This window comes from Dicentrarchus labrax, unplaced genomic scaffold (assembly GCF_905237075.1).
Source record: "Dicentrarchus labrax unplaced genomic scaffold, dlabrax2021, whole genome shotgun sequence".
NCBI lineage: Eukaryota > Metazoa > Chordata > Actinopteri > Moronidae > Dicentrarchus > Dicentrarchus labrax.
In genome coordinates, this window is record NW_026136721.1 from 17983404 (window position 1) to 18005693 (window position 22290).

At 38.2% G+C, this 22290-nt stretch overlaps 1 protein-coding gene across 4 annotated transcripts in view; it reads right to left on the reverse strand.

Moving 5' to 3' along the window:
- Nucleotides 1-847: 847 nt before the first annotated feature.
- The window catches only part of prkcaa (protein kinase C, alpha, a), a 143783-nt gene continuing 122340 nt past the window's right edge, over nt 848-22290 (reverse strand). For 3 of the 4 annotated variants that reach the window (XM_051384076.1, XM_051384074.1, XM_051384075.1), the window contains 3 exons: nt 21833-21940; nt 14574-14714; nt 848-5992 (listed from right to left, as the gene is read on the reverse strand). In XM_051384076.1, coding sequence (XP_051240036.1) covers nt 5828-5992; nt 14574-14714; nt 21833-21940 — 414 coding nt within the window. In that variant the 3' untranslated portion in view covers nt 848-5827. Of the gene's footprint in view, nt 5993-10775; nt 10899-14573; nt 14715-21832; nt 21941-22290 lie in introns of those variants that run through there. The other variant, XM_051384077.1, reaches the window with a different exon arrangement.

The following is a 22290-nucleotide window of genomic DNA, read 5'->3' on the forward strand; positions in this document are numbered from 1 at the left end:
CTGTATAAAAAATAACAGATGTTCATTATGATCTATTGCTATAGGGAAGCACTACATTTGTCACAGCTTCAGCTTGGGTTTCATGAAAATAAATAATCAGTTTGCTTGATTTGAAACACTCAACACAGGCATTTAAAAAGGTGACAACTGGGGCAAGAAGAACTTAGTATAGCTCTCAATGAGCAAATGGGCTCAATAGAAATAATTTTCTTGCCTTAAAAAGAAAGCCCCAGGTGTGCTCTCAGCCTAATTTAGGTGAAATCTAGTAGAGATCTTGCAGTGTCAGTCAGGCCTCAGACAGCCAGGTTGTGATGCTCCTCAGTCCAGGTAACCCTGATGACTTCTGACAGCAGTGAGTGCTACACTATTGTCTTCCATCACTAACACCCCTCTGCCATCACCAGAGCTCCAGTTCCGCCATCCAACTAATGAAGAAGCCTGGAACGTAGGCACAATCAATCAACCCCCCGCACACAAACTCACACCTCTGCATATGGATAGAAAAACACAATCTTACATGCCCCCATATGCATACATCGTGTATATTACCATAATCATGCATACGAACACAAGCTTCTTCGTAACTATATATTTTTTGCTAACTTTTAAATGAAAAAACTTGACAGTGATGTGTCGCTGTAATGCGAGGTGATGTCACAGTCACATTTCTCAAAACAGATCCACATGCACCTTTTCCCAGTTGAGGGGAAATCCAAAATCTGAAACAAAATGCAGCATAGGAATACCACATTATGATTCAGTGCAATATAATGTGTTGATTAAGTTTTACAGTTACAAGTAGCAAAAATAATAATTTAAAATAAAAAACACTTGCAGAATGAAGGACCTCATTTTCCTTTTTTTATTTGCATTATCATACATTAGGTACAAATGACACAATCAATTACAAGGTAAGTAGCTCAGACTCATTTTAAAGGTTTCGGGCTGACAAGGGAAGAAAACAAACACACAATTTGCAAAATACAATATATTCTTCCTTTTACAGTCTATGTAGATATCTACTGTAAGTCTTTTATGTACAAGGACAGGGGTGCTGAGATTATAAATGAACAAAGAGAGAAGGAGTCAGAGACTATGTTACTGTAAGGGTTAAGGACTAAGGCATTTCTGCACATCATTGATCCTTTGCTGTACAGCCAAAAAGATGGCAGCTCAACCTCAACTCTCTCATTTCACAGCAAACAGGACACAGCGGAGAGTAATGACTAACTACAAAGACGAAAGACGTAAAACAAGATTCAACTTAATCAAACCGCCGCCTAAAAGGAGTATTGTAAGAAATAACAGTTACTTAACCATTTTCTGGACATCCTAATTGATTAAATTAAAAACAAAAAGGTGATGACATCAAATAGAATGTAAACAAAGCAAAACACCAAATACATTTGGCTAACTCCTTTCCCAGTAGACCAGTAGAGAGGAGGAAAGGGTGGAATTGATGCCAATTGTATTGAGTGAATTGCACAAGAAAAATCAACTGCTTTCCTGACCTGATGGGATTTAAAGGGTGAAAGGAGAAGGACACTGTCGATAAGATGATGGATTGACTTGGCCCAGGCACTAAGGAAGGAGGAACAGGTAGAGTGAAAGAGGGCGTACAAGACACGGCATGGGAGGTAGGGTTTAATGTGACCAGACACGGGGTTGTCCTTCAAACAAACCATCATCATCACCTATCCTTTCACTCATTTAACTTAACCCCATCCATCACCCGTTCATTGTTTCTTCACTCCCCTAATATCATCCTTTAATGTTGTTGATACATATATTCATTAACTCACTACATACATCATTCGGTCAGTAATAGGCACAGGGAGGTAAAGGTAAAGCAAGCAGACACAGGAGGATGAGTCAAGTTGTAGTTCTATGACTGTAAAGGTTATTGGCGTCAGGTAACAAAATGTGCGTAAAATTCAGATTTACAGAATTTTATTCACATTCATTAATTTGCAAGATGTGCTTGAACACTAACATGGCATAAAACAAAGTAAAAACTGAGTACATTTACTTCAACTAGGCTACTTTGACGATTCATTAAAACAGTACAGTAAGCGGAGAAAAGTATGAAGTAAAAATGGAGAGAATTTAGATCAGAGCAAAGACAATGAGGATTAAGAGGAAGATGTACAGTATATCTGTTCAAGTCGGGAAAGGCACACACGGGGAGAGTAAGTAATTTTTTTTTTCATGCCCACACTGTCTGTGACATTTAAAAAACATTTCTAAGTCAGAAGATTGGGAAGCAAGTCATCAGAGATTCTATTAAAGGGACGGACCTAGACTATTAAGTCAGTACATACAGAGGTGCAAGTTAGACTGTTGTTGAGTTAGAATATGTACAAAGCATATTTTCTCTCACTTCTGAGAAATTCATTGTGGATGTTAAATCAAATGCTCCACAAGTTGAAATGTTTTTCATAGACAATTCTTCCCAAGGCTACACAGGCAGGAAAATCTAGTGCAGTATATGTTGAGTCGTCTATCAAACTGACTGGCATTGTAAAGTGTACTGACACTGTGCACTGGTATAATCATGGCAGCATGCTAATGTATATGTTATGTGGCCAACAGAGTGAACGGCAGGTGTGGCTTTAGGCAGGTCTCAGTTGCCACAGAGTCATCCACATGACTACAGCTAGTGCAATGCTGCTATTGTTGGGTTCTGGCGTTTTCCGGGTTTGGCACATGCAAAAGGTTATATACTATAGGAAACACAGTAGGAGAACACGACTTAGAAAAAACACGGAGGAAACATTACAAACATTCCAATAGTTCCTATCTATATCAGTCAGATATGAGTTGACTTATGTGATATATTCTTTGAAACATTCCTGAATTTTCTTGAGCAGAAGCTAGGGACATAAAACTGACAACACTGACAGCAACTGACAACAGCAAAAGAAAAAGAAAAAGAATTAACTAAATTTTTAACAAAGCAACAAAAACACCACATTAGGATTAGAACATAAACCTCACACTAGAGAGCGAGTGGTCCCACTGGTCTAGCAACGAGCCGTGCTCTGGGTTCCACATCGCCCCAAACAGGTAAAGGCAAAAGGAACCTGGGGTCATAATGTGTGTTTGTATATATTTAAAGCTTCTAAAGACAAGACTGATTTAGAACCATCACAACCCCTATACATCTTGGGGACGTGAGACAGGGACTTTGTGTCAGGAAAGTCTTTAAAAAGTAGTTTTAGCATCTATTTAAATTTATAAACTGTAATAAAATGTTTTTCTTTTTACTTTAGCGCCTGTGATCTGCATTATTTTATCAAAATCATTGTTGTTCCTCATGCCTGTCTTCACACATAGTTTACAAATGTGCCTGAGCATTAGGACTTTGGTGTTTCATTACTGTTGCAAGAATGTGTCATTGAAACTTGACTTGTGTTCAGTTTAGTTACAAAATCCCACAATCACCTTTTAAAGAGTAGCACTCTTAAGGTATTGGACTGTGGTGTGTAATGACCATCTTAAATGGTAAAATGCTTATAGTGATACTCCACCCTAAATCCATCTTCTGAGTATGAAACATTCACCTCCCATAGGCCTGACCAGACCTACAAACAAGCTAAAGGAGAACTAAGACAGATGCTTTCTGTTTTAGCAGAACTATGTAATAAACTATACATACAGACAGGAGTGGGACAGACATTTTGACACTTTTTTCCCCCAATGTAAAAAGCTGTCACTATTGAAACTCATTGTAATCAACATGAATTTAAGCTAACCTGGCCATTATTCTTAAAGAAGGACAAAACAGGTACAAACTTTCAAGAATACAAGGGTTGACTCTCACGTCTAAAGTTAGATTTTAGGTGGAGTATCACTTTGAGGTTGTAACTCTTAGGGGTTTTATACTTAGTAGCATGCAGCATTTGGCAGATCACGTGCATGAATGATGCCTACCAACAGCATGCAGATACACAAGGACAGTCAACAGCCAGACACACATCCAATCAACACACAGTTAGCAGTCGAAATAATTGAATATGAATAACAAAAACAAAAAGATTTTTATAAATCTGCCAAAACAAGTAGAACAGATTAAGTTCACAACTTGCTAAATCTGGACACTATTAAAGATATCCAGTTGTTACAAAGTTGATCTGTACTGGGTTACTTTTTTAGTTAGTTTTTACACATACAAATATTGGTTTATATAATTAATGTAATAAAAGCACATTCAGGTGTTGGTATAAAAACTGTAACTTGCTATACTCTTTTCAAATAACTCATGATTATTTACAAAGGAGTGATGCACTGATATAAGATACAGTAAAATATTAATCTGATCTAATGGAAAAATATGTATGAGATCACAAAAGAAGAGGAGGGTAAAAACTTATCTATCTTTAAAGACATTAAAGGAACACCAAGAGAAACAAAAAAAATATTTAACTGATAATGATTGTGTTGACAGACTCTAATGAAGAACGAGTTTGTTCTCAGGACAACAAAGCATTGTCAGAAGAAATGCTCCTTTTGATTTACAACTTCTGTATCCAAGCAACCTAACAAATGTGTTTTATCTACGCTTGAGGGCATCATACTGTATGCAATATAAGATTGCATGGTTAATACACAATGACATAATATTCTAAAAGCAGTTTATCAAAATGTCTTTACTGTTAAGACATTTACAACCAATGGGAGGCTTTGTAATTATGGGCACAGCATGGGACAGAGATGGTGGTTAACACTGACTAGTGTTATAACATCACAAACTATAAATGTTTTAGGTTAGATTATTTTTTTTTCATAAGGTAGATATAAGAATGGTATGCCCACATACTAAACTGATTACTGTTTACTGTATGTCCACATAGTGTCCACAAAATGATTGACACGGGAAGTACACAATCTGAAGTTAGGGCTAGAAAATGGATGTGGGGGAAATTAAAGCAGGTAAAATATGGTGATAGTTGAGCTAAGTTAGGTTTTGACAAATTGGAACCAACACTGACAAACTTTTCATTCCTAAATGTATGGGTCTGACATATTTGCATTTTTACATGCTGCATTATTATGTAATTACATGACGTGTTCATTCTTTAGTTGATTTGCTACGTACACTCGAAGTTGAGACTGGCAAAAATCAAATTATACTAAAGTAGAATTTTACATCATAACCATGAAATCAATGGGGACGAAAACTGTAAACATGGTACAGGAAACATTGAATCACAAGGGGCTGTTTCAACGCCTGCACCACCTGTCACCTTCATATTTGGCTACACTGCCTTATAAGAGTGTTTTTCAGTTCATCATATAATATCTATATTGTGATACATATCCATACAAAAACAAAATGCCACCCCAACTAGATCTGTAGAGCATAATGTTTATCCATTGAGATTTGTAAGCATGAAAAGTTGCACAGGCATCTTTTCCAGAATTAGTTAATCCATGCCTCAAATTCTCCTTTAACATTCTGTTGCTTTTATCATATACAGGCATAGATTTGTTCATTCTCTCAATTTCATCATATATTGGAATAGATAAATAAAGCCTGACACCCTTCTGTCTAAGTAGTAGGTGTACGGTACATGCTCATCATTAAACTAAACAAAATTATTTCTTGTGATGGCCAAGAACTAATCTAATCTATATAAACTATATGGCAGATATATATCGTACAGAACATATATGCAAGCCCCTAGATTGTTGCTGAATAAAAACCAATACATAAAGGTTTAAAGTGGGTGGCTTGATCAAGTTGTGGTCAGATGTTGGTTTGGCGGTTGGTTTAAGTGAGTGGCAGTGAGCAGGGAGGTTCTTCGGGGAGGTTTCCCCATCCTTCTCATACGCTGTTACAGAGCGACGGGTGTACAAACTGTGGGTTGATGAAAGAGAACCCTGCAAACTCGGCCTGGTCGATGTTGGCGATAACCAGCTCGTCTGGTGGTGTGAGCTGGGGCTGGGTGCGGGTGAAAAACTTGTCAAAGTTCTCTGCTCCTTTGCCACACTGCAAAAAAGAGAGACAGAAGAAGAGGAAGTTTAGATGTAAGGTATGTGAAATAATATGAAGAGTGCAAGCAGACCGACAAGACAGAGCGGACATGAAAAATCTAGAGCACTGTCAGAAGTGCGCGCATGGCAATTCTGCGAACGCAAGACACATTCAGCAGAATTTGTTTTGAATTTCTTGAAAATGTTCACAAATTAGCCCAAAGCACGGGACACGCATCATCATCAAACATTATCAATCACGACCATTGTCATCACCATTCATATTACTCAATAAAATCACACTGAGCTGGGCAACTAAAAAATGTGCATGGACAGTTACAACAAGCAACATTTGTGAGTTCTCTCACATCAGCCTGTCGACTTATGCATCTTCATCCTGCCCCCCTGGCCTACATACAAATGGAGAACATTTCACACCTGATCCCCCAATTTTCCCACTACTGCATGCAGTACAAATCTGAATAACATTGGATTACATGCTCTACATCGCATTCATCTGAATCTCAATGCACCCTACTGAATACCAAAGCAACACTGGCACAGCTGTGGAAGACCAATTCCAGTAAACAAGGCTCAGGACTGATTCTATGAGAGGAAATGGTGTCTGGACCACTCTGTGTTGTTGCTCTGACCTCAACCTGCAGTGATGCAGCACCTTTATATTGGCTCACATGTGTATGTACATATTTTTGTGCATTTGACCCTCAGCTGTCAAAGCTAATTATCCTACAGAAGAATGAAATGATTCCTTGAACAAGAACAGCAACAGCATCAGGGTGCAACCAGGTCACAAAAGGGTTAATGAGTGTGGGAGACAAGCTGTCAGTATTTAACAAGAGACATCAAAAGTGTTTTCATGTTTGTATGATGAGAGGATTACCACATTAAATCAAAGACACTGAAATGGATCATGTCACATCGTGGAATTTCTAAAAGGAAGGTCATGTGCGTGTTCAAGGAGATGTGAGCATGCATCTCAATTTCTTGCTGTAGTGATATTACCCCTGACTGGAAAAAACCCTACTTGATATGTATGACCACAGTAGCTTTAAAGATAAAAACAAATGTTTTCAAGTGGACTTTAAATGGTGATCTTGCATGTGCCATTTATATAGCATTAAACATTCTTCTTCTTATTATTATAATTATTATCACTCAGTCATCTCACAGGCTATTTTAATTGCTTTACCAATCAATGCACACATTACCAGATCCTGTTGAAAACTACACCAACGTCTGTAATGTAGGCTTTTTGTCTAATAACTATTTCCAACTTCCAGCTTTTTGCTATTACTACAGATTGAACTCCAGTGATTTCACATGACAACTCTTTTAGAGTATACAGTAACTGACTCATACAAGTTTTGAGGACCAGTATGCTGAGTGGGATTTGCTCCACACTGCCATGCCTCCAGCCACTACCATGATAAACCTCCACTGATCCACAGCTTAAGATGATTTGTTCAGGAAGAAAGTGTAAAAAGAAAGACATCTGTATAGGTACTATTGCACATAATTTCTTCTTTATTTTTCAGCCGCTGCCAATCAGTTTTAGTTGTTGATATTAACCTACCGTGACCTGGCTTTGAGACTCTTGACTAACTTGTGACTAACTGGCCTCATCCACTGCTGCCCTACATTCACAGACAAGACGTCACATGCAGGAGTGTGTGTCTGTTTTGTGTTTTAGGTGTGCATCTGTGTGTGTACCAGCAACTGCTTGTGTAGTCTTTGGGAGTTTAAGAATGTCAGTCTGTCTGTCACGCAAACACACTGCGGTTTAAAGGTACTGACATTTCTATTTTTATTTTTTTTATTTTGTTTTGAGTTTTTTTATTGGTGAAGGCAGACAACACGTCAGGTGATTTCAGACAACAGAACATTAAAAACGTTGAGACAGTCCTTTCAATGGTGTGTGCAAAGTTAAATGTCCTCCCATTTTCACTGACAGGTGACGTTTTTGCCACTACCACCCTGTCAGAGTGGCTAGAAGGCAGGACACACACTTCATGGTAAGGAGCAAATGTGGGTCTTGGCTTGTCTTGATGGGTAATCGCCAGCATCCCTCTCAACTGCTGTGTCTCTCTGTATACTTGTCTTCTTCTATCGATCACTGACCATCCATCGCTCTCAAACTCAATCATCCTACCAGTGTACACGCAAAGCATATGTGGGATGAAGTTTCAGCTGCCAGCTGATAACTGACAGCACAGAGTCTTTGGAAAAATTTGACAAACACGCTTCATTTATTCTGGTTGGTGTATTTTTTTTTTTTTTACAGAACAAAACAGGACTTTAGATGTCTGGCAGAAGTTAGCATGCTGTGTTCACTTACAGGAAACTGAGAGAGGAAAGTTGAAAATATATATTTTTTGAAGTTTTTTTGTGAAAGAAAATCACATTACAAATAAAGGACCTTGAATAGACAAGGCACTATATATTATGAGCTGCTCTCTTAAGATAAATGAAGCTCAAAGGATTAGCTCGACAAGAACAAAAGGAGATAATTAGGTTATGAACCATGGAAAATCTGCTACGGTGCCTTTGTGACATTTCCAGAAACCTAGACTTTGGAAACCCTTTTGGAAAAGTGCAGGGCTGGTCCTACATCTCCTATTTCTCATTGTGTGATTCATCCAACTCTTATGGGGTGACACCAAAAGCTATTATGCTGTTGATACATCCTCCCATACACTGTGACATAGTGTCCTACAAGTTTTTTTTTTGACCTACTTTCTCTCATCTTTAATCTCTCCCTCTCTCTCTGTGCAAACATACATGCACACGCACGCCTTTGCACTCAAGCATATTAGAAGAACACTCTGCTACTTAGGATGGTAAATGAGTGCCTGCCTCCATTAAGAGTTGTGGCATGAGTCTCTCTCTCTCTTTTTTGCTCTACCTCGCTCTCCCCTGAAGCCACTGGCATGGGAAGATATCTGTTCTTGTCATAATCTTCTGAACATGTTGCCTTGCTCTAATGAACTAATGTTAGCTTGTCAAGAGCAGTACATTTAATTCTTAATCTATGTGCGAGTGGGGAAGTAACAAATTGTAATGCAGTCATACAGTATTACAGTTTACGAAATGTATCTACTACTTAATTTTCACTAGCTTATTTCATGACTGTGTAATGTGACAAAATGACAAAGCACAGTTGAATCCATGGGTTATTGGTGCAGAAACCTGAAGATAAAACCAGAACCTTACATGACCGATTGTGCTTTGGCTAAAAACGGGTTTCAAAGAATTGGACTTTCACGTCAAAAATAAGCTCTTCTTATTTTTACAAAAAGCTAATTTTACAAATATAAACTCCTGCAGCATCTACACAAAGGTAAATTTTTTTAGTAGAACATATTTTCAATACAATAAAGGCATATTAAATTTTACTTTGTAAACAAACCTAAAAAAAAAAGCAATTACAAATTGGGCCTTTAATACACAAACACGTTTGTTGAGACATGAACTGTAGACTTGATGGAAAATGTGATAGAAAATACAAATTCTCTTGACCCCAAATTAGGAATTAAATAATCAAATAGAGAAAAAAATACATAAACAAGCTAAGATGTTCCTTTTTATGTCCCCTAAGCTAAGGCAGACATGCTCAGTCAGGTTGCAACAGTCTGTGCCTCTCATTTTCTTACAGCTACAGTGAGTCACAGCTCATCCATATTGGCATAATTTTCTCTGAGCATGTGTGTGTGTGTGTGTGTCCCTGTATCCCATCAGGCTTGCACGTCCCTTCCTTGGACACTGTTCCAAGACTTCTGTGCAGTGACTAAGTCCTCCCACTCTTTCTTGCCCTGCCTCCCTCCCTTCATTCACTGCTCCCATCACTATCAATCAGCAGCTATTTGACCTACTTTCCCCATCCTTCCCTGCTCCCTTCAGCCATAAAGACGATCAGCCATTCACAATTGGACATAAAACATGTGTGGGTATCAAGTGTGTTGGACTCTGAAGAAATTAGCCTGACTTCTTACCAACAATCTCGCTGGATGTGGCTGGCATTTAAACCATGTGCTTGTTTTGTTACCTGCAGTATACGGCTGCACAGTGACAGCATCCAGCACTATAAATATGGATCAATGCTAACCGAGCCTGCCTTGACACTCATTCTACCACACAGACTGCGTCCTCCGTGCTGTCTGAAGACCCGGTCCAATAGATACAGATGGTTTGGATCTCTCTGCTGGGTAATGATTGCAATTCCATAGTTGTCACAGGCGAATGAAGTGAGATTGAGCGGGGATCGATGCACAAGCAGAAAAGCAAAGAGGAGGAGGAGTGGATTAGAGAGGCAAGGTTAGACCTGGTGCGGGGCGAGGGGTGAGAGGAAGGTGTATAATGATTGGTGGTAATGGACTCAGAAACAGCGCTGTATTACATGGCATAGTGAGATGGACACGACGGATCATTATAGAGTTGGTTATAGCGGATTACAGGTAGCACTCAACAATGTTTTCTTACTGTCTTCTCACCTTTCACCCTTATCTGCATCTACAACCCGACCCATGCATGCATGCGCTGTGCAAAAGGACATGCACGTTTACATGCATCCACTTCCCTGCAACTTCAGCGTGGACAAATATACAAGCACAGAAGCTTTACTCTCTCTCTCTCTCCGATATTGATCCCCCCCCCCCACACACACACACACACACACATATGCAGCAAATAGTCACAGAGATGAGGCGTACATGCAAGGAAATCATCCTCCCCTGCATTTCTCAATCTCTGTTAACCACTGCTTTCTTTTACCTTCCCACACACGCACAAACATTTACTCACGCATACACACACAAAGCACACACAGCATTTCCAGGACATCCACTCAGCAGGAGACTACATGGACAAAGAGGGTCAGGATTCACCTTATTAGAGGAACGGGAGCCCTTGAGGGTTGAAACAAAAGAGAACTACAATATTTAAACTGAACATGACACATGAGAGAGACACATGCACACACGCGCACACACACACATACATACATACACACACACACACACACACACACACACACACACACACACACACACACACACACAAGACACTGAGCTGACCTACTTCATCTCTGATGCCTCCTGTTTTTTTTTTTTTTTTTAAGAAACACAGTTTATATGAACTCTGTATGAGTCTGTCTGTGTGTGGTTTTGTGTGTGATTATGAAGGAGAATGAAGACACAGGGAGAAGGTGTGTGTGCTTTACATGACCATGTGTAATCTCAAGGGATTTCACAATTACTTACTTACTGCGCAGCATAATGTGAGCTATATAAGATATGCATCCATAATAAATGGATGTTACATTAATTATACAGTGAGATAAGAGACGTTGAAATTACTTATGGGCTATATAGCACATGCCATAAGAAGCCCTTCGCCTGCAGTTGTGTTTTGACTAACAAACAGAAGAGTGTTATGTCAAGGGGAGTATTATATATCACATCAGACTGACTTCAGTCTATGGTTAAGTCTGGTAATATAATTGTAACTAATTTATTTATTTATTTTCAGTGTAGATCATATGATGACATTCATGAGTGAAAAGTGGGAAGTGGACTGCACTGTAAACCACTCCTAATGGGATGTTGCAGGAGACTGCAGTCAGATTACATCAGCTGTCTCGACACACATGAATACATTTTGTGTAATGCAGTCACCTTCATACAATGAAACCTACCTACTCAAATGACACAGGTCTCATTTATAAAAAATATCAACAGTCTTTTACTATAAATCTCCAAAATACATTGGAGTGCCAACAACGTGTCTATCCCATATGTGCTGGTAGACAGTGTGTTGTTGGTGTGTGTGATGCTTATGCAATAACAGTGGAAATATATGTTACTGTAGCCTCATAGACGTCTAGATAGACCATAGCGACCTGTTTTGCGTGCATGCTGTCTTTTGACTAATGTGTACTTGGATAGGCAGTAGCCCCCCATCACCCTGCACAGGATGAAAAGGTATAGGAAATTAATGAATGGATGGTTTTCATCAAAGGCAACTATAAGGTCTTGGTAAATAGTAAATGGTTGTGTATGTCAAAGCACATTAAATGTTTTACCAATACAAGAAAACTATTGAAATACAGCACAATGCTCCATAAACTGCTAAGACACTTTTTCCATGAGACTATACAATATGCATCACATCCTAATACCCACCAATGTTGGTTTTCATTTTCTACGGTTTTGGACAGTTGCCTTTAAGACATAAGATGCTTTGATGCTTTGATGACTGATGATGATGATTTAAAATGCACTTTCACAGCTACATAATTATAAACTACAACCTTGAGATAAACCATCTTTGCTTATTTGTCTTCTTTTTCACAAGGAGTTTTCAAATACATTTTCCTAGAATTATTAATGAAGATACGTGTTTGAAAAGGCCTGAGTGCATTTAGTTTTAGTTCGGTGGGTTTAGAAGGTGCATGCCAAGTCTGAAATGTGCTCTCTTAACTTTGTTGCTTGTCCTCTCCTGAATTTCCCCACTATGTTCGCTGTAAATTCCAGCTATATACCTAAAACTGGTGGCGACTGCATATTCCATGTGAGGTCAACGCCGAAGATGACGACTTGTGAAAGATGTCAAAGAAAAACCTGCTAGAAAATGAAATTTCCTACAAAATAAAAATATCCCTTTATGTATTTGAAATCCGGTTTTCACAACCCAATTATTTCCAGGTACACTTTTTTATAAGTCTGACAAGAAGTTTTAGATAGCTGGCTGCAAGAGAAGATATTTCAAAACACCTGACAGATAAATGCTTGGTTTGGTGTGTGTGTGTGTGTGTGTGTGGTAACTGTAAAATACGACAGACAGAGAGAAAGAAGGAGGCAGGCTGGCTTGCAGTTAATTTGCTTTCACTGCAATAAATTCTGTCAATTAAAACTTCAAATTTCATAATATTCTTAGTGCATAAATGTTCAGGACACGTGATTGTTTTTAATGACACGTTTTAGAATATATATAACATATAATAAAGTTCATTTTAAATGCACTAAATGAGACTGGATGAAACGTTAATGAAAACCTTCAGTATAGACACCACCAAAAACTCTGGCATGCACAGATAAGGATTATCTGTAATCTGTGTGTGTTGTGGTCCTGGGAAACACAGGTTTTTTTTTACAATCAATCCAAGACCATCAATTACAGAGAAAAAAAAGAACCTTTATGTGTTAATCTCATTTTAAGCATGTCATTAATAAAAAAAGTTTGTGTTAATCGCATTATATAACTTTCAACTATTTTTGTCTTGATTACCACATTATGAACCACATCTTTTATTTGATTTGAACACTGCTTACTCAACACAGTGAACTGTACTGTACGTGCAAGAGGCTTGGATTTTCATCACCTATGAATATAAATTCATCCTGTAGTTGACACGTATGTCTCTTAAAAGGTAATAAATACTTACTTAGAAATAAAAAAAACAATGAAGGACTTGAGGGCAGTAACCAAAGAAATTTTGACTAGTAACCTTCCCTGACAAATCTGACTGAAGGCTGACGTACAAGTTGGTAAACAAACAGCCAAGAACACATATTGCCCAAGGGAGCAGAGAGGGGCATAAAACGTCTTGCCATAACAGATTTATCTTGTAGTGATGAGCACATCTGTTCTTGTTTGTTTAGATGCATGCAGTTTAGAACGCTTGTATTTGTTTATTTGTCTTTATTTGTGTTTATCTATATTGTGTTGCATGGATGTGACATGTGGTCTGAGAGGTGGTAATAAATCAATTAAAATACATTTTACATCAGTTAGTCTTTGCAGACATACAAGACAACTGTCAGGAGTAGCATTTAACATTGTGTTGAATTTTAAGGAAGAGTGTTGATTGCACAAAGTGATGATGTTGGATGGCACAAAAAAAGAAGATGTTACTGTTCTTCCAGTACAAGCAAAGTTGTCAGATGATGAGCTGAAGGAAAAACCGAAGTAAACGCAACTTCGGTGAAGCCATAGAGAGAACAAATGCACCCAGACCAATGGCAATGAGGCGAAGGAAACACAAAGGGTGCTAATTTTGTACATCAAGGTGCATGGTGCAAAATGCAGTCAAGAATGCTATTTTTGTGGCTGTACTGCCAGCAGTCGGCTTTCCATCCAAATGTAGCGCAAAAATCTAAAGGAACTTGCATAAAATCTGCAAAAGAAAACGCTAATTAAAGAAAGTTTTCATCGACAACCATTATAGTAAAACTGAACCATTATGATTACTCCAATACTGCCTAAAATGCAGTATTGGCGGTTGTAGGTAAGACAAAAATATTACTGCGCATCAGGGAAATGCCTCTTTGCACCACACACCCATATGAAAATAGAGCCCAAAGTAGCAACATATCCTTTGTGACAGGAACACACAAGTGTAATGGGAAATGTGGCCTTACTCTAATGGAAGCTAAACTCATGTGAGAGAGGCTACCAATCATCTTGACCTTGGTTACAGCTATTATACCAAGCGGTATTACACTTAATTAGACTGTGAAGTATAAATTAAATCCTAAGCCAGTTCATTGCCTACTGTAAAAGTATATCTTAACAGTACTTACCACTTTGGGCTTGAAGGGCGGCTGTATCTCCCTGTTCTGGAGGCGTTCCCAGTCGATACGTCTGAAGAAGGCGTGTTCTCGGATGTCCCTCTCGCCCTCAAGGCTGCAGCCCAGACGCTTGGACGGGTGCTTGGTCATCAGCTGCTCATAGGAAGAAACAAAAAGGAAGACATGGAGTTAAAACAAAGACACTATAAATTGTCATTCAGAATCACAGTGGTGATTCCTGTTATACCCAGATCAAATAGGATTTACTGTTCTTGACAATGGTGTAGGTTTTAGGGCATAAAAAAAAAGTTAAAAAAAAAGAAAGAAGGAACAGTGTGGGATGCATGATTCACATAGGTTTTTTATTGATTTTCACCACTTCAAAGAAAAAGTAAAAACCCTTTTTCTTTCTTCAGTTTCTAAGGTAATTGGGGAACATATCACAGATACCACATCAGGAAAACTCTCTGTGTTTCTCTCGCTCTGGTTTTCTTTTACTGATGTGTTTTGTAATGTGATTCCACCTCTTTTCTAGGTCAGTAAATGACAGATAAACAGATGGGTCTGAAGAAGAGAGATATAATTGTTATTTCCCCCCATCCCTCTCCTTGTTCTGCCTTTAGAGAACTGCTGCCACTTCCAATCGCACCGCAGACAACACGAGGACACAGTTTGCACTTTGCTAAAAAGCAAACCAAGATAAAAAAAGAAGTACCCACAGGAAACATAACCAACAACAAATCTGTCCTTGTTAAATAATGTAGAAGCCCACTGGTATTACTTAAACATAATTGTCCAAATAATGTGCAAAAAATTAAAGGTAATTTAATGTTTATTTGTCCAGTTTACAGTTGGAGAACATATACATACTTGCTGATTGCATTAACAGAAGCCCGAGTTGGTCTGGAAGAGGAAACAAACATTTGTCTGTTCACAATTTTAAATGCATTAAAGCAATTCCTTCATAATGGAACATTGTTTTTCTGAGTGTGTATGATGAATTTCACTAGTTATACTATTTACATAACTATTTTGCATTAAAACTCCAGCCTCAGTGCAGTCATCTGTCCCGACTGAATTGCTAAGGAAGGGAAAGAAGATGGACAGTTAGCCTGGTGGGTTTCAGTATTGACAGTCCAAGGACAAAATTACTTATTCATGAGCTGGAATCTGAAATGGAAATGGTGCTTTGTTTGACTGAGCTAGTTTAAATGCTTAAATAGGCTGGCTTCCTGGCCCTGGTATCGTGTGCAGTCACAGTGTATATTTTCTAAGTGGTACGCCCACAGTGAGAGTACAAACATACACACTGCAGCACCTCCAGTTAAATCCCTAATCTGTGATGCATAACTTCACGTACAGCTCAGTCACCTTGGCAGTTCTCCTGTATTATATGACATGGAAGGACGCTTGGAGTGTTTTATGGTTCTTACACAGGGAAGACAGTAACCAATGTTAAGCTATCTTACTACAGCCTCTGACCAAAGGCAGACACACACTTACACTGGCCCGTCAGACAGGTTTAATTACTAAACTAAATTAAATTCAATATTTTTGTGATGAAAGTTTGAGATTTTGCCAAGACTTGGATAATAAGATCGAATACCACTGTCGTGTCTGTAAGGTAAATACAGCGGCTCTACACCCCAGACCACACTCCACAACCCCTGCGTAACATTTTATACAAAACTTGTTTTTTGTTTTTTAAGCAACTCTGGGCTTGGCATTTCTCGAGAGCTGACTTTGTCTAAGGTACAGAAAAAAATAGGGGAAAGACCCTCATAAAATTCAAGTTGTCAATCATTCCTTCTGCCTAGCTCTGCCATCACACTATCTCTCTCAAGTGTACAGCTCTGCAGAACTCTGCATTGTCTTATGTTGTACGGTATGTTTCTTTTGTTGTGTTCATTCTATCTTGTATATGTAAACATTCTGTAATGATATATTTTCATGGAACTGATTGTGACTAGTTACATATCGGTAAACAGCTCATCATTTTTTGGGATTTCAAGTTGCACAGATGTTGGTCTCTTTATAAGTAGCACCAGACTTCACAGATGTTACAAAAATGTAAAATTTCATGGTTGATTCAAATTTCCCTCTGATCAAATATTACTTTAATTTATTTCTAAAATATTTTATCATCACCTCTTATCCATGTTGGGTCCTGTGTATATGATTTTTTTAGCAGCCAAATTGGTAGTTTTTTCTTCTTCTTATTAAGACAGATACACATGCAGTATATACACACTAGCTGTAGCAGACTCTTTCTGAGGACATGCTAACAGCCACCAAGGGTGAAACTGTGCTGTTCATAGTATGTGCTGGATATAACACAGAATATCTCAAAATGTTTCTCTGACAGAAGAGAAAATTACACAAGCGCTTTAACTTGTCTTTTAAGGATATAAGGTTATTTGTCATTTACAATTCACATATTAATTAACATTTTGCCACTGCCACTGATTCCTTGTTCTCTTACAGTTGTTGTTTCATAAAACAGGATAAAATAAGGACAGAAAAGTGTGCATTTATAGACAAATTAAGTGCAAAAATATATCACTGCACTGCCAGATTTTGTTTAACTTTTAGAAGATTTCTTTTTATTTAAGAGATATGACAACATTGTATGACATGCTAAAATGGCAAACTTTTGTTAGTGTTGAATTTCTACTTGCAGGATTTTTGCAGGCCAGCTTTCCTGCAGCAAGCCCCTTCAACATACAGGCCGTGGGGCTGGGCCACATCTGAACTAGCAGAGTGCATCCAGCTGGCAGAGCACATCAGACAGCTGTTGACGAGGAAGAAAAAGTCATTTGCAGCTTTCTGTCTGTTCACAGGACTGTCACTGACGGTGAGAACGCATCCTGCTGCAATCACAAGGCTGTCACCATTAAAATGACACACCTTACACATTGAAATGTCCTTGAAACTGACTGCTGGCCTGCCACCATGTCAATCAAACCCTCAAGCTTTTTTTTTTAAACTTGAGTTTACTTGAATCACTTTACACAAGTGTGATGGATAATCCTGAAAAAAGAAAACGTGGTGTTGACATTTCATGGAGAACATGATCAGTCTGTCTGCACTGTTAGCACTCGCATCTCTGTGGTTCCACCACATCCTGAACTGTCAGCAAACGGTTCAGTTGCATGTGTTAAGAGAAAGTGTACATAACTTCGAAGTCACCCTGCTGTTTCTGCTGATAACATCAAATAGTTTGACTTAAAGATGGCGAAATGGGGCAAGAGCGAGAGACAAGAAGGTGGAGAGAAAAAGAGAATGAGAGGGAAGAATTAAAGGATGAGGCCTCTCAGTCAGAAGGGAGTCTGGCCTGGTAAAACTGAGTGATCCAGTACATCAAGCCTTTCAAAACACACACACACACAATCATCATTATCATCATCATCATCATCATCATCATCATCATCATCCTTTAAAATTTAGTTTAAAAATGTGTTTGTCGCATTCTGACAACAGGGGACGCAAAACATCTGATCAAAGACAAACTGAACTTGTACAAATAATTACAAATAATCGGCTTAACTATTAACTTCTCTGCTGCTGACAATACAACACAAAACTTACTGCACCCTTGGGATTTAGTTGAGGATATTATGAAGTATTCAGAGATACTGAGACACAAGCACGCTCATGTTTTTTAACTTGATGATTTTGCCACAGAGCTCTTGAGATTCATTCAAGTAAAATAGTCAAGGGTTGATGAGGCTGATATTTACCTCTTCATCACAATTTTTATGTATATCTGTCCCACTCTTATTCTCTTCCACATAAAATAATGAACTATAACAACACTCTAATGGACGACCTTTAACATCCCATTACTTCAGTGAATGTGTATATACATCTGTGACCTATTTAAAATGTAATGAACTGTACAGTGTATGGTGGGCTAAGAATAGAGATTGTCTGTATGAACAGTTTCACAGTAAAACTCCACCAGCAGACTTAAGTTTGCATACAACAGATATACTGTTTCTCTATTAGCATCACTTTTCTGTCAAAATCTGTTCTCTCCAACAACACCTGCTCTGCTCTCTGCACGTTTTTCTGTCTTATTCTCCTTCTCTTCCTACCCCTCTTTATCTCCCACACTCTCTTTCATGGGTCAGGCCGCTGGCAAGCAGTATGTATCCATTAAGAGGAAGTGCTGCAGCCATGCCAAAGAAGAGTTGACACAGGGACTTGGGCTGAGTGCAGGAGACACACACACACACTCACACAACACACACACACACACACACACACACACACACACACACACACACACACATACACACAAATGCATGTGCAAACACACAGCTAAAAAAATGAATGAAATGGATGGGGAAAGGAAAGAGGGGGACAAACAGAAACAAGTAGAGTTGAGGAAGGGACAAGGAGACAAAGCGTGTTACTGCACAGTTCATTGAGTTTCCACTCCCTCTGGACAGAAATAAAATTGCCACTTTCACTATTAAATTCCTTGTATGCACACTTATACACAACTGTGTGCTTTCCTGTAACTCTTATGACTATTTCTGGACATTTCAAGAAAAGGTTTAGTATACGTATGCTTATAAAATATTAACGTCATCACTCCGGTTACCAACAGTCTTATTTTCAAGGGACTACACCAATAGCGCTGCTGCCAGGACTAGAAGCCGAGTCTCTGCTGCTACCAGCATGAAGCACTTGAAGAATGTGTCTAAAGTAATTATTTTATTGATCAAATAGTCCTCAGGTGAACCTTATGTCATCATTGACTTTGCGAGATGCTAAAATCCATTAATATTTAATGTTCATCAGCTCCCCTGAGAATAAACATGTATTTCATGTTTCATGTTTCTTTCTGCCTTCTGAGGAGTGCATACAAAGTGCCTCTGAAGGTCATACAAGGGTGTTTTTGCAACTATGGTCACTTTTGACTCCCGAATTAAAAAAATCAACCTCTGTGAATTTTCACATATAACTTGCCTTCAATTTGTCTGTGACCGACCTAAATACCCAAAGTTGCTGCGGTAAAGAGACGTTGCGTAAATTCAAAATAGTTCGATAGTTCAAAATACACAATTACTAACCACTACACCAAGGACAAACAATAAATACTTAATAAGTGAAAGATTTTTTGACCCTGCAGTAGATAAAACATTATGAAATGCCCACTATGGTGCCCTTCAATGGGATAAAACATGAGGGCACATTAGAGGCACCCCAGTGATCTCTAGGGTGCTAATCCTAATCCTGACTAAACTGTTTTACCATTATTGCATTACAACTTTCTGCACACTGATGTTTTTTTTGGCGCTGTCCCTCAAACAGCCTCCATCACTGCTGTTATCTATGTGCTCACTTGCTAACTTTGGTTTCCATAGAGATTAGATTTGTTGAGTAAAATTCATATAAAATCAATTTTATCAAAACTAATGAAAATAAAATAAAAATAAATTATACGATATCACACTGTGTACTTATTTATCAAGCATAATATGACAAATTTTAACTTAAATCCAGAATTTCACTGCTGGGATTTGTCCATAGGAAAAATGCCCATAGTTAATTCCTAAGCATGGTTTTTGCCTTGTTGTTTATTCTGTGAACATAATAAAGAGGGGCGGACTGCAAATTCCAAAAACAAAAATTGTTCTTTTATGTTAATTTTTCTCTCATTTGCTTTCAGAACATTATGCTGTTGACCATAACATGGACAAACAGTCCCAGTATTTGTCTGCTTGACTTACACTGACCCACTGTACTATTCAGTTCCTTCTGTCTCTGGAGATCCAGCAGCTATATACCCATGGCAGTAGAAACAGCATCCTCAGGATATTGTTGAGTACAATTACTCCTCTGTTCTTACAGTGAAAGTCTATCTCTAATGAAAAACATCTCATCTCGCAACTCAGAATGCAGATCTGTTACTAATGGTTGACACTGGTTAACGCCTCACCTCGCAAGAGATCAGTTTAATGTAACAGCTTGCAGTTAGTTACACCACAGGTTTGATAGAGGAGAGCAAACTGAAGTCTCGGGATGGAAAAAGCATCACTTTGGTATGATTTTGGAACAAAAGTCACTTCAAGTGATTCACAGGTGTGTGTGTGTGTGTGTGTGTGTGTGTGGGGGGGCTCTTTTGCTGTTCCTCTGTGGCAGATTAACAGCCTGTACTGATACAGTTTTGTATGAATAAAACTTTGCCTACATAAATTGCATCTGAAATTATGAAACATTGCATACATATTTTGCTTTTCACAAATTTCCATATACTCTGTTTAAAGAAGACACAATTTCTCACCACTGGCACACAAAAAAAAAAATCAGAAACAGTACAATATCAAACAATATATTTAAAAAAAAATGTTTTTATCATGTTCCAAATTTCTCTATTCTAAATATGTCCTGATAAATACTTTACAGTTTTATTGTATTGGTCTGTCTTCTTCTCCCATGTTGTATGCAAATACTGATTGTAACTGTTTAGAATTATAACTTTACTACTGCATTAGTGCAAAGTGTATATTATACTGTATGGTATTATGTTAAAGACATTTTTCTCTTATGCACCCAAGTGGTCATAAGTCATACAAATGACACACTGTGGTTAATGTATGGAAATGTTTCTTAACAGACAGATTTGAAATTCAAAATTCTCATACTTCTGGCTATAAAGCATTAGCAATACACCTTTAAAACAAGCTCATGGTGCTGCTGTCCTTTAATCTATAGGCAGTCATGCTTGTGAAGAGAATATTGGATAGGTTTCCCTTCAATGTTTTAATAATGCAAATGTAAAAGACACAGGAACTGAGTGGAAAAAGAAGATTCTTCCAGTAAATGGAGCTAGACCTCTCACATGTTACGTCTAACTCTGGAACGCTAAGAAAAGCCTTACAGCAGTCTGTGACGCAGCTGTTTCTCTCCCTGAAGTTGAACTAGCAGACAGGTCTTGTAGCCCTCTTACAAGAACTTAAATTATTTTAGCTTCAGTGAAGAATGTGGAAGAGTTTAATAAGCCTTTTTTTCCAGGATTTTCAATGCAGGTTGGAAAAACATCTGGGGCAAACAGTCCCAGTTAAACAGGACAGTTTAAGTGCATTTTTCTGAATGTGTTCGTAAAACAAAAAAAACAACTGACAGCAAGTTGAATGTTAACCTTTTATGATTACCAAATAGATTCAGCTATCATTATGTTTATGGATTTAGCTTTAGCACACAAACTGCTGTATAACAGAAAAAATATTTTTCATTGATAGCAAAGAACATCTACTCACCCCTTTGCAGATGGAGACAGCTTCTTTGGACAGAGACTTTGGGTAGGACACATTGTGCTCCATAATGGACTGGAACAGCTCATCTTCATCCTCTCCATCAAATGGAGGCTAGGGGTGGAAAGACATAATACTGAGGATGTTGTTGGTGTTTCATCCATTGTCATATTCTGGATGAATAAATTGTTCTCTACTCTTCTTTACTGCTAAAAGTGTCACTATGTAGCGTCCAAGGGATCCAGCAGTGGTACATTTGTTTTTTTGTCATTCGTGCCCTCTCGACTTGACAGGTAAATTGTCCAAACTTAGTGATAACTGTTTTCCCCAATGAATAAAGGAAGGTCAGATAAAACAGGACACAAATCTGACTAAACAGGGTACCAAAAATAGAGAGGAAAATACAGAGAGAAAACACTGAGAACAACAAACACACGTAAATGGAGAGAAAACAACAAGGAACA